Raw genomic sequence first — 14,034 nt, 5'->3', positions numbered from 1 at the left:
CTGAGGGACACAGGTCCCTATTAAATTCAGTTTTAAAAGACTCTTATGAAGAGATTGGACTTCAGACAGGAAGGCAACTAAGGCCAGAATTCTGTTTGTCAGCTAAGAAAGCTGATAAATCAGGCTATGTTTATATTAGAGTGGTTTATGTTAGGCGTGAAGAAGAGGTATACTGCAGGTTTCCAAAGTGATTGTTTTTTTCCAGAATTTTTAAATCCTGTTAGAGTTAAAACTTTATTAAGAGGTAATGCAAGAAATCAAAGAAAACCAGTCTGTTATTAGGAAAGCAAACTTGTCTTGCCAGTCTTCTGAAAAATGAATTGAAAAACGTTATTCAAAACTTCAGAAAGGGTGTTACTGTGGCTGCCACCACCTTTACTGTGAAGTACAATACAATATACCATGCAGTGTTGTAAGGGAACTCGGCTGGATTAAAGTGCCTGAGAGGTCTTTGCCATTTACTTAATGAACATATAAGAAGTCTGGTACCCTCAACAGCAGGGCAAAGGAGTTGGCCTAGTCCTCTCCAGCTCGCATAGCGAGGTGTCAAAGACAAGGACAAGGGGAGTGTACCTCAGAAAGCTGCTGCATCTCAGCTGGCAGAACGTCGTGTCAGCGGCTGAAGTGGGGCCAGAATGACCCCACTTTAGGTCATAAGTCACTTCGGAACTCTCTTCTGATACGTGTTCATCCCCCTTGAGGATTATTACTATTAATTTGACATTTAGGTAGATATATAAAAACCAAGTCAAGGACTGTTAAAGGTTAACATCGTTAGTATTATTAAAATTATACAAATAAAAAATTACCTTAAGACAACAATATAAATAAGAGATGACGAAAAGACGTGGAGGTTCACTCAGAGTGTTCTGAGATTTTAGCCTACCTACTCAATTGATTTTCAAATTATGTTTTGGGTTTTTTTTGGTACATCATTTCCATGGCTTCTTGATTCTGGCCAGTTATGGAAGTGTCAAAGGAGTATATAATCTGGTTTATTGCCTTCTACCTACACAGTTTGGTGACCTTTACAAAATTTTTAGCATCACTTTGACGTAGAAAGTGATGTTAAAGTGTCAAAAATTAAGAACTAAGAAACTAAAAAAACAAAAACAAAAACTTTCCCCCAGGTAAAATAGGAAATCTGTGGTGGACATAGAAAGATACGCTGTGCTGTCTTTGAGGCTCTTAAATCACGGGGTTGGGGGTGAAAACAACACGTAATGTCAAAACACCAGGGACCTGCAGCTCGTTTACTTACCCTGGTGGCTCTCTGACAAACCTTGTTCCCTTCCTAATTCCCTATTCCCATTCTTTATTTCTGGCCTATCCCCAGCCTGTTCTGTACAGAACCTGACACGTGACTATTTCAGCAATAACAGATGGCAGGAAATTACCTTTTGCATTAATGTATAGCTCACATGCAAATCTTCCACCACCAAAACAGCATGCAGAGGCATTACTGGAAAGGAGTATAAGCCTCCAAAGCTCTCAGTCCTCAGACCTCTCCTACAGATACGTCACCTTTTCTTTTAGAGAGTTCAGGCCTGAAAAGTGTCAGTCAGTCCTGGAACCTTCACAGAAAAGCCTAATCTTACGACATTTCTCATTAACTTTTCACATGAGCAAAGAGAGTAACTCTCAGATTACTGGATTTTTGTATATTTATTGGAAAGTTCATGAATTAGTGACGTTTAGTACTAGGGGAGTAGACCTTGCTGTCTTCTACTGCAGCAGTAAAAAAAATATATTTATTACCATCATTCATGAGTTAGTGACAAAGTATTAAGGGAGTAGACCTTGCTGTCTTCTACTGCAGCAGTAAAAAAATATATTTATTACCATCATTTTACTTCTGAAAGCCCCTGCCTGCACCAGAGGTGCTGAAATGCTCAAGGCATTGCATAAGCAATTAAAAAAATATAATATCAGTGAGAAGCCTGAACAGAATAATATTCAGGAGGTCAGGATGCATGGCCAACAGGAAGACTAGTGCACTGCAGAAGTTTAATAGCCAAGAAGGGACGTTTCTGCAAGATTATTGCCTAGGTCTGGAGGCCCTCAATTAATCTGGTGGACTAAGGAGGCTGGAAACCACATCTTTGATCTGATGCAAACTCAGGTAAGAGAGGATAATATCCATATGTCACAAACAGAGCCATATATTTCAGACTGCTTTCATCTACCCCCCCCCCCCATCTTTCCATAATCTAGGTGCTAATTTAGGGGAACACTGAAACTACAATTGGGAGCTTCAGGCACTGAGAACATCTTTCAGGATCTTCCAGAAGAACAAAACTAAAATGATTTTTCCAGCTCTCTGCAAGCTAGGTGCTGCAAATATTTGTACTGGAGTTTTGTTGTAAATGCACAACGCATGTGAAACAATGCTTGACAAAAGAGCAAGAGGAGCAAACATTCTTCTGTAGTAGGTTTTCTTGTTGTTGTTTTGAAGCCAGAGTAAGATGGTAATGGATTAAAGGATAAAGAGTCTCTACTTTTCTCCTTTTGCACTATTCAGATGGAACACAGATAACGTAGGCTATATAAGTAGTGCCCAGGAGCGGGAGTTCCTAGGAGCTGCAGCTGGTTCATGTCCCTGCAACACCTGATGCAGTTAGTGCAGCAATAGCCATCTGGACCCTTGAGATCCATGAGACAGCGAGTGTGAGATCTTCCTCCTCCTGTCTACTGTTAGCTGCTTGTGTGTGTATTTATGAAGACGTACATACTTGTACCTCAAAAAAATTGTTTCTCATCTTGAAAAATAGGAGGGGGAAAGCTGTGGAAGAAAAATAAGGGAGGAAGTGACTGGAAGAGAACTAATCAATCCTCACTTTCCTATTGAGTTTTTACTATGTTTATGCCTTCACAAGTCTAGATCTGGCTGCAAGATATTACGCAGACAGTGCTTGCAAGAAGAATGATGAATAAAGTTTAAAGAATAGTTTATATTAGAAAAGAAAATCTGTGTGCATTTTCTGTTTTACAAGGCTATCCTTGTTTTTAGTCTGGATAGAACTTTCTACTGTGGCCTGTGCTTTAAAGTGATAATATCCCTGTAATATTAGGGTATAAGTGAAAAGGGTAGTCTCCTACCTTTATATAGTTTTAAAATTTTAGGGGGTTATTTCTGATTAGGAATCTATTTTATCCTTTTTTTTTTTTTTAACTTCTATTTTGTTTGTTGTTTTTGTTCTTGAGAGGAGAAAAATACTGTATCTTTAAATTAGGAGTAGCTGAATAATGAATCTTGGGCAGTGAAAAGGCTAATGTGCTATGGAAGAGAAGGAGTTTAATCTAATTTAGTTGGAGGGTGTCTGTCTGTAGCGTTGTTTTCTAGACTGTGGGAATAGAGGAGGGAAGCTGCCCCAGTGAATGGTTCCTCCTGAGCCAGAATCAGTGGGGAGTCCCTTAGATGCCACTGATCCGAAGCCAGGCCATGAAAAGGGGATTAAAGAAATGTTCTGATTTGCAATTCACACTAATGCACCCCGTCGAACCTTTGGTAATATTTCAAACCACATTTCAAGGGAAGTGCCCTTAAAATAGCCAGCTAAATTGTATTAGAGCAATACTATACAACCCACTCATCCATTTATGATTTGTTTTTGTTTTTAATTCCTTTAACTGTTGGTGGTGGCTTTCTAAGGTAATTAAAACTTTTGTGCCTTGTGAATATTTGCACTTGCATGGGAATATTTCTCAGTGTGCTTGCCCTATTAGGCAGACATGTTTATTTAAATATTGTAGCAGAACTGCTACAGAAATTCTGTGGCTATGAAAAAAAATGAGCCCATTCAGTTTAAACAGTAAACATTTTCTGCATGCAAATTCAATTAGAATGGCAGGCTTAGAAATTTGATTAAATTGTTATCAGCTTTCATTTTTGTGTGTGATATTTTTCTTTTACAGTCACTACCTTCTGTATAGCTAACAAATTCTAACACATATAGTCGAAAAATGTTACCAAAATGAAATGTTTATCCGATGTAAGCGGTTAAAAAGTGCCTGGATGATTCAGTACAAACATAGATGAGGACAGGATTGTTGAACAGGGCTAACATTAAACTGATCTCCCTTTTGTGTAACAAACAGCTGGCCAAAAATACTTCTTTAAATTTGAAATACAGTTATAGCCACAGACTATTTAAACATTAGATCATCAATATCAGTTTATATGTTCTGTCATAACACACTGTCATCATAATGTCATTTAGAATATTTTATTAAAAATCTTTAATGTATTAATTAACTCTTTAAGTCCCCAAACCTATCATTTCATTTCTCTTTATTGCTGAAGTGTCAGAACATTTTATCTCAAAAGGATTATTTGGGTTTTCTTTAATCCTATTTCAGAAAACCTTGCCTAGCACTGTAATTTCCATCAGCTCTAACATGTATAGAATAGATGCAACTTTGATTTGCACCATTACCCATATCAAAGTATTTTATTACACTGTCACTGCAATAGATTACACAGCATTAAACTTTACTGTGTCAGAGATGGGGGGGCTTTTTTCTTGCCTTATTTATGCTTTGCTATACCTATTTAGCTATGGTTTAAATTGTGACATGGCTTATTAAACATTCAAGTTTTTTTTAATCTTTTGCTTATGGGACAGAAGAGCTGGACTTTAAGATACAGATGATTCCTCTGCACATTTTTGGGAGGTGGGGAGATTGATAGCTAGAGGGAGAAATATGCATCTTTCCTGTGAGTTGGCACATTATAAGAAATCATGTTTAATTATAAAGTTTCATTAAAAATCTTTTGCTTAAAATTTTAGAAGCCTAATAAGATTTCCATTAATTTAAACATATCACTATTCCCACAACGGCCCAAATGCTTTCTTTTCCCTCTTTCATCCATGGTTAAATATGTAAATAAAATGTCTAAAGTCATTCTTCAAAGAAGACAAAAGAAAAAAGAGCTGAGGGAAAAGACAGCCATAAAATTCCTCCCAATTCTCCATAACATTTGCCAGAGGGGGGCCAACTCCTAGCCAGGGCCTAGCAGCAGGGGAGCCTGGCTGCTCCATAGAATCACACATCTCAAATCCCACACACAGGAGAAAAAAAAAATAAAATAAAATATCTTTTCAGCTGGAGCCATCAAAAGGCTCTTTTCATTTATTAGTTACAGAGGTATCTTCCAGTTGCTGATTTCTCAGTGCTCTCATTTTTCTATAATAATGTTCTATTTGTTAGTTTCACTGACTCAAGCTTGTTGAATGGGAGATACTCCTAGATAGCTTTAAAAAATATAGAAACTGAAATAAATGATCTAAAGCAGGATGTATTGGCTAACATAATGGCTAGAAAAAACAAGGCTGATTTAAATTGGCACATAAAAGTTCAATTAAGAGAGGCAACTACAAACGTTGGGGCTTCCCCCCCCCCCTTTTTTCCCCTCTCATTTTCATTTTTATTTCTTTTTGCCTCTTAGAAAAATAAGAGGTTGTTATCAGTGGTATATAAGAATACAAACCATGTTTGATTTCATGTATTTTTTTCTAGATTATTTTCATGTGGATTGTGATAATAAAATGCTTTCCAAAAATACTTGCTAAAAAAAAAGAAAAACAACATCCCAAACAATTAAGCTAAACAAAGCAAATATTAAAAGTGTTCGTCTTAATTATTATTTAAATTTTACTTTTTAAAAGGTGGCTTGTCCCTTATAAAAGCTTTCCCCTCACTTCCCTGCTACCCCCAACAGAGCTCTCCAGAAGAGGAATAGGATGCATACAAATACTAAGAAAACAGGCTTAGATTAATGAAGAATGGAAAAGCCCCAACACACACTCTCACATACATATGTACATACACACACGCTAAAATAAATAAAGCTTTTTTGCACATAACACTGTCTACTTTTGTAACATTCCCTACGGAATGTGAAAATGCCCAAGGAACAGTCAGTCTGTACAGCCAATACTTCATAAGCATGATCTCCTCGATCCACTGAAAAGCCACAAAAAGCAAAGAGTACTGTTTTAAAACATTTTTATGATGGCTTTTACTTCTAGGCAAAAACTGGCCGCATCTTCAGGGTTTTCAAAGACAAACATGAGCCCTGGTTTGTTGTCCTTGCTTGGATCCATTTCACCCTTATCACAATTGAGGAAGCCAACAGTTTCCTTTCTAGAGCCTGGTGGGGTATTAACTCTGACCCTGCGGGATTTGGTAGTTTCCAGGAGAATCCGCGTTCGTTTCGATAAGAAACAGGCACTAATGGAGAGGAGCCCAGTTTGTGTAGGCGTGCATGAATGAAGAGAAAGAGATTTTTCCTTCCTCATTAATATGTTCGCTAAAACTAAGCTCAGCATAGAAGGAAAAAAAAAACAGCTCATCTTTTGACTTTTGATCGCAATGCTCCTTTTCGGCCTGTAAAATAGTGATTTATTGTTTGGTTGGGGATTTAACTTCCTCATTCTAGCTCTGATAGATCAATAAGCAAAACAAATCTCACAGTTCAACTTATAAAAGTAAACATAACTCACTTCAAAATGATCTCCGTCTCCAAAATCTGTAAGTATCTTTTCTATAGTGGATGAAGTCACTTTCCCAAGGCTATGTCTCTAGTCCTCTCAGGGTTTCTCATTTAAGGAGAAAAGAAATCTACTTTTCGAGAGATGCCATGCTGTGATTAAAAACATAATCAGGTACTTTTTCAGCAATCCTGCCTGTCCTGTTCGTTTAGGAATTGGAGACAATCAACACACAACATCTGAAAACAGCTGAGATTCCAGGCTGAAGGCAATCGTGTTTTATGACCCTGGCAGCGAAGAGTTTATAGCACTCACCATAAAATGCATCCTCCTCCCCACATCCTCCCTGTTAAAGCATGCTCTTCCCCCCCCCCCCCAATAAAGGCAGTCAAGGAGGCACCACCTTCAACCCTCTTATTAGGAGACAAGAAGTCTGAAGCGCTCGCTCTCCCTGGCTTCCTACCTGAGCGAGGAAGGTTAGGCTGACGCCTTCTAGAGAGAGAGGAAAAAAAAAAAAATCTTGTTAAACTTTCAAGGGAGGGCAACGGGAGAGAAAGGAGAAAGGAAGGAAAGACAGGCGGAGAGAAGAACAAATGGGGCCTTTTTTAATCTGTGCTGATCAAGGAAAACCTGTAGGGGTCCTTAAGGAGGTTTCAAGGCGTTCCGAGTGATTGGAAAGTAATCACCGTGTCAGCTTCACCTTTCTCATGCAAAGTGGATGTCGTATGCAAGGCGGATCCTGCACAGGTTTTGTGTGTGTGGTTTTTTTTTTCCTCTCCTAGGACTCAGCCGCCCCCCTAAAAACTCCAGCTGCTCCAGCCCCAGGAGTTCCTGCTAATGCGGGGGGAGCGGAGCAGGCTCCCCCAACACACACAACACGCGCGAGAGCCAGCCCTGCTCTGCAAAGCGCCCAAGAGCCGACCTATTGCAAACCCAGAGCGGAGGGCGGCGAGAAGGGGGGGGATTTTTCAGGCCCCCCTCTTCAGTGGCTTAGATATTTCCTCTCCTCCTCCTCCTTTATTCTACAGTCGAATAAACCAACCGCCACCTCTTGGGAAGAAAGTGAGGAGCCGTGACCCGTTCTGGGAAGAGGAAAATCCCTGGAGAAACCCGCCGCACCAAAAGCCGCCCGGGACATGTGCGAGTAGAAGCAGTGATCGCCGGGATCTGCCCAGACCCAAACTGTTCCGGCATCGCTCTGCTGGTGCTTCGAGGAAGGAAAAGCGGGGAGGAGGAGAAGGAGGAGGAAGGGTGATGGAAAAGCGGATCGCGAAAGTGGAAGCCCAGGGAAAAAGAAAGTTGCTGGGCTCCCCGCAGTAAGTTTAGCGCCTCTGTGGTTTGGGGGTACTTTTTTCTTTTCCGCGGCCGGCTGTTGGCGAAGTTGCCTGGCCGACCCCCCGCTGTGCCCTGGCGGCGCCGGTGCGGAGCGGCGCGGGGCGCTGAGCAGGGCGGCACGGGCTATGCTGGCCCCTGCGCCGCCGCCGCGCTGCGTCCCCCGCCGCCGCGCTCCCCAGCCAGGGTCGGGGGCGATGCCGGCCACGGCAGGAGCGGCGCCGCCGCGGGACTGACTCGCTCCGTGCCCACGCTCCCGCCCGCCTGGCCGTCTGCTGGGGCAGCAGCGCTCCGGCCGCTTGCGAAAATGGGGCCAGCGATGAGGAACTGCATGCGGACTCTCCTGGTGCTCGGCTGGCTGACCTGCTTCTGCGCGGGGATAAGCTCCATAGACATTGACCGCCCCGGTGACGGGAGGTGCCAGCCTATAGAAATCCCCATGTGCAAGGATATAGGGTACAACATGACGAGGATGCCTAACCTGATGGGACATGAAAATCAAAGGGAAGCTGCCATTCAGCTGCACGAGTTTGCCCCGTTGGTGGAGTATGGTTGCCACAGCCATTTAAAATTTTTCCTCTGCTCCCTCTATGCCCCTATGTGCACAGAGCAGGTTTCTACACCAATCCCTGCGTGCAGGGTTATGTGTGAGCAAGCGAGGCTGAAATGCTCTCCTATTATGGAGCAATTCAATTTTAAGTGGCCAGACTCCTTAGACTGCAGCAAACTGCCCAACAAGAATGACCCCAATTATCTCTGCATGGAAGCCCCCAACAATGGATCAGATGAGCCTCCCAGGGGATCCAGCATGCTGCCACCCATGTTTCGGCCACAGAGGCCCAGCAGCGGTCATGATCTGCAGCAGCAGAAGGACAGCCTCAGCAGAGCCTCCTGTGAAAATCCTGGCAAGTTCCACCATGTGGAAAAGAGTGCTTCCTGTGCCCCGCTCTGCACACCAGGGGTTGATGTTTACTGGAGCAAGGATGACAAACAGTTTGCTGTCATTTGGATTGCCATCTGGTCCATTTTGTGCTTCTTCTCCAGTGCTTTTACTGTACTTACTTTCCTGATAGATCCTCAGCGTTTCAAGTACCCTGAGAGGCCCATTATCTTCCTTTCTATGTGCTACTGCGTCTACTCAGTGGGGTACATTATTCGCCTCTTTTCAGGTGCTGAAAGCATAGCCTGTGATAGGGACAGTGGCCAACTCTATGTCATCCAGGAAGGACTGGAGAGCACTGGCTGCACCATTGTGTTCCTGGTCCTATATTACTTTGGTATGGCAAGCTCCTTGTGGTGGGTAGTCTTGACTTTAACTTGGTTTCTGGCAGCTGGGAAAAAATGGGGGCATGAAGCAATTGAAGCAAACAGTAGCTATTTTCACTTGGCGGCATGGGCCATTCCGGCTGTGAAGACTATAATGATACTAGTTATGAGAAGGGTAGCTGGAGATGAGCTGACAGGGTTGTGCTATGTTGGAAGCATGGATGTGAATGCATTGACTGGGTTTGTACTCATTCCTTTGGCTTGTTATCTAGTCATTGGCACCTCTTTTATTCTTTCTGGTTTTGTGGCCCTTTTTCATATCAGGAGAGTGATGAAAACAGGCGGAGAAAATACTGACAAGTTGGAGAAACTTATGGTCAGGATTGGTGTCTTCTCAGTCTTGTATACAGTGCCTGCAACTTGTGTGATAGCCTGCTATTTTTATGAGAGACTTAATATGGATTATTGGAAAATTGTGGCAACTCAACAGAAATGCAAGATGAACAATCAGACTAAAAATTTAGACTGCACGATGCATAATTCCATTCCAGCAGTAGAAATTTTTATGGTCAAAATTTTTATGTTATTAGTTGTTGGCATTACTAGTGGTATGTGGATCTGGACTTCCAAGACTCTTCAGTCCTGGCAAAATGTTTGTAGTCGAAGATTAAAGAAGAGAAGTAGGAGAAAACCTGCAAGTGTTATTACAAGTAGTGGAATCTACAAAAAACCTCAGCATCCACAGAAAACTCACCATGCAAAATATGAATCAACGTTACAACCACCCACTTGTGTGTGAATGGGTTTTAGACAAGGTTATATCTCACCTTAGAGACTTACAAATGTCCACAGTAACAGTCAGAAATTAAAAAATAAAATGGTGCTTTTCGTCAGAGGACAGTTTAGTAGTGCAAGGCAAAAAATGTATCACGCTGAATTCAGGAGCTGATGAAGAACTGAAGGTAAATGTACTTATGGAAAGGTTTTCAGTGAAAGAAATATTGTGAATTAAAACAGCCTCTTCTGTTACTAATTTGTAGTAAAATACTTCATCCAGCCTACTGATTTAAAAAAAAAAATTAACTTTTTCATGTAGCTGAGCTGGATTTCCTACAGGTTTCTGAGTAACAAGGTATAGTCAAGTTTTATGGAGCAATGATTTTCTTTTAAGAGTGCCCAAATGAGCATTGTTTCTTGGGGAAACTAAGGTCCCAAAGAGGCCTATACTCAGTTAGTATACTATCTGTGAAAGCAACTTCCGTGCTAACTCCAAAATAAAAAAAAAAAAAGAGAAATCCTTTACAACTCAACTCAGTCTAGTGGGTTTGGAGTGCCTAAAAATAGGTCCAATCTATAATGCTCACGAATATTCTTTCACTAAAAGAGAAACTTCCTGCACCAGACACAAACTTTGTGAATAAGAATAATGTGCAATACATTTTTTTTCCTTACCATGACATGAAAAGAGAAACAAGTATTTTGCTGTACATAAAGACAACAAAAGAAATCTCTTAACAAAAGAACTAAGAGGTCTAGTCCTCAGAAACCCTTTAGTGTTACATTTTTGTGGCTTTTTAATGGAAATCAAGCCAATGTTATACATGTTTGGACTGATTTGTGCAAAAAAAAAGGGGGGGGGAATCAATTCAAAGAGACCCAAAAGGCTTATTGACTCTTTCTATTGTTAAACAAATTCTCACTATGAATAGATCAAGAAGCACTAGATTCTGCAAAGGGAAGCTTTGTATAGAGTGATGCTCTTCACTGTGCTGGGGATGCACAGTTTTATGCTGTATATATTTGTAATATACAATTATTTTTCATGCTCCACTATTTTATTAAAAATAAAATACGTTCTTTAGTTTGATAATTTTGTGTGTTCTAAACTTTCTCTGATGTGCTTTGTGGTTAATAAACATGTTTTCTCAATTATTTGCTAAAAGCACATTTCGAAAATAATAGCTGTTATACTTGCCTCAGAGTATAACCAGATAGAACCATAATTTGCTAAAGGGACATTGCAAGTTGTAATTAAATAGATGACTTTGGACGCGGCATCTTTCTGCAGACCCGTGCACCTGAGAAAACTGACAGGGAAGAAGCTTTAGTGATGTAGAAAAGCTGCAGTGATGTAGAGTAGTACCATGTTTACAGAGCACAGAGATTACAACAATGATCCTGGCTAACACCCCTTTAAAATTTGCATAGGGTATGTTCAGCCTGTTAAAGATAGCTGGCTCACTGCAGCACAGTTTAAATACAATACAGTCTCTGCTCCTCTGGGATTTTTTCACTTGTAACATTACTGAATGTATCTCTAATATTTGGAAAAAGTTAAGGGAAAGATCGGGAGAAAACTGGGGAAATCTAAATACAGACTTTGTATGCTATCTTAGGAAGACTTCTGGTAAAGTTAGAATTGTAAATACAAATTGAAAAAGTTTTTAGTGGAGCATAATTTTGTATGAACTTGAAGTTTTCCATGGAGGTGGTTAACAAGGTGTGTGATCATCTGATGAGACAGTAATACGACGTCACTTTGTCACACAGGCTCCTCCAGTGCACCCTTTATGTGGACTCTCACCATACAAAGATGAGAGGTCATAAGGGACTTGGGTAGAGTGAGGATCCTTGCCACAGTCACCTTGTAAGGGCTAGGAACTTTATAACAAAAGGAGTGTTTGTTAGTGTCCTGGTTTTTCAAGGATGTATGTAGTGCTAGAGATAAGCTTTTGTCTTCTTGTAGTGTTTTTAAACGAATGATCTTGCAGTTATCATTAATCATCTTTATGTCTAAAATGCACACATACAAAGCAGCTTTCAATATAAAATTTACCTTTTGGGACGGAAAATATGTTTTTTTCTCCTTTGTGCCTATGTGCCACTTTGATACACAGCTTCGTAGACAGATGTCTTGGAAGTAATCCTGTCAGAGCACACCCTGCTGGACCCAAAGTAGGACACTGCACCAAACAAATTCACTTCTAAAACTACTGAATTAATGCCTTTACATCTATATGTGTTCCAGTTAAGATCAGTTATATTAGATCTCAAGCAATGTAAAGTTTTAACATAAGCTGTATGTTGCAAATTACTATAGGAATCCTTCAGATATGTGTTTTGTTATGCAAGTCACCTTCCCAGTAAAATTCTGTCTCTGACGTAAAGATTAGAGGTAGTTTTACTGGTGACAGATTTATGTTTCAAGAATGGTGTTAGGCTTCACTCTAAAATACGTTAGCCCCTGAAATCAGCATCTCACTTTTTTGCATGGTTTTTGCAGACTCTAACAATTGGTTTGTTTTAACTGTTGATCTTACATTCTGCTACTAGGACTCTGGAAGAGAGAACAAAAATGAAGAAACATGTTCAGCAGTGGCTGAATTCCTGCTGACAATCTGAGTTTAATCATTTGTCAGTTTAGGCCCTTCACTGTCACCAGAGCAGAACTGCAAGATCTTCTATAAAAATGCCGCATTTGAATACTTGGCTGCAAGTAGGATGCATTAGGTCACAAACAGATTCTTGCTGAAATGTAAGCTAGGAATTTGGGTCTCATCCACCTTCACTGTTACTCAGTTTCCAGGGTGGTGGGGGGAGTTAATGGGATTTTTTTCTTGGTGTTTTTTTTACTTCTGTTGGTAAGCATACTAGATGCCTCAAGTACATCATGATGCTGATGTCATTACATCAGGACTAAGTGTACTGTAAATGCAGCAGGGTGTAATGATTGTCTTTAAGGACATCTCAAGAATGAATTGGTTCAAAAATTGTACCTCTTGGTGTCCTGTAGCTCCTAACAATCTAACCAGTTTAATATGGAGGTTGCCATGAAGCTTACAGCTCTTAAGGGAAAGTGATATACTTACTTTAAGATAACATTTCAGTGATTTAATGTAACATGATTAAGAATTTAACTGAAAATTTTACTCTTATCTTAGAAGTCTAATTAGTTAACGTATTAGTTAAAAAATCATAATTAAACATCAAAAACGTCTTTTGAGAAAATATCTCTTCTTTAGTTTTCAGAAGCATGTTAAATTTTAGTAAAAAAAATTAGTAAAATCATGTTGATATTTTTATTTATTGAATTTGATTGGATTTTTCTCTAAGTACTATCAAGGCCTATCAAGTGTTTGCTCATCAATAGACTTGTAAGGAGAAGTATCTATATGTGGATACATTAACAGTTCAGTCAGTTCATAGCAAACTTGTTGATGAAGGGACACAAGTCCAGAACTGCCTTCTAGAAAGGTTGTTGTATTACAATCCAGTTGCATTTATCTTGATTAGTTTTCCTCAGATAAAAATATCTCAAATTTCAGTCTGTTAATATACACATATACTGTACATTAAGAATCAAGTGTCTGCCACAGGGCCCTGTTCTCTTCAGTGGTAGCTGTAGATGACCCATGCATGCGGATATGAGATGTCTCCGACTTTGTAAATTATGACAATGCAGATTATGGCTCAACATTCAGGTAATATCTTTGTATATGTTAGGGCCAGGTGGAAGAAAGGCAGAACGTTCAGCTTTTGGCAAGAGTAGCTTGGTAGAATACTTTTGTTTATTGAACAGAGATTAATGAGATAAGAGCATGAAAAAATGGGATTCAAAAAAAAAACCCACGTAATTATTTCTGTTTACCGTGCTTGAAATCTCGTTTCTTAATGAAATGCCAATATAGCTTATAAATAGCTTATAAGCTCAATTGTTTCAAAGTTTACATTTAAGTATGGCATATTAGGATACTTTCAATGGTATAATGCAAGCACCACAGTTGAGAAGATGCACAGAGCTCAATCAAGGAATGTTCAGATCTTTTATCAGATTTTTCCCAAAGTAGCCGTTTCATATGTATGTTATTATGAAGCCGTTATTCACATATGGCTGTCATCTCATGGCTTCAAACTATATGAAAAGCTCAGTAACAACAATGTC

General features: G+C 40.0%; 1 protein-coding gene across 1 annotated transcript; it reads left to right on the top strand.

Moving 5' to 3' along the window:
* The first annotated feature begins 1,534 nt into the window (after positions 1-1,534).
* Positions 1,535-10,962, top strand: FZD10 (frizzled class receptor 10). Its single transcript, XM_009666649.2, has 2 exons — positions 1,535-2,122; positions 7,523-10,962. Exon 2 carries the CDS (start codon positions 8,134-8,136, stop codon positions 9,889-9,891), a length of 1,758 nt encoding a protein of 585 aa, XP_009664944.1. The 5' UTR covers positions 1,535-2,122; positions 7,523-8,133; the 3' UTR covers positions 9,892-10,962.
* The last annotated feature ends 3,072 nt before the right edge of the window (positions 10,963-14,034 follow it).

Source organism: Struthio camelus, chromosome 17 (assembly GCF_040807025.1).
Source record: "Struthio camelus isolate bStrCam1 chromosome 17, bStrCam1.hap1, whole genome shotgun sequence".
NCBI classification, from domain to species: domain Eukaryota; kingdom Metazoa; phylum Chordata; class Aves; order Struthioniformes; family Struthionidae; genus Struthio; species Struthio camelus.
This window is presented reverse-complemented; position numbering and strand designations above follow the sequence as displayed.

Coding starts and splice junctions, on each gene's coding strand:
- FZD10 (XM_009666649.2), top strand. CDS start 8,134: ATGGGGCCAGCGATGAGGAACTGCATGCGGACTCTCCTGGTGCTCGGC.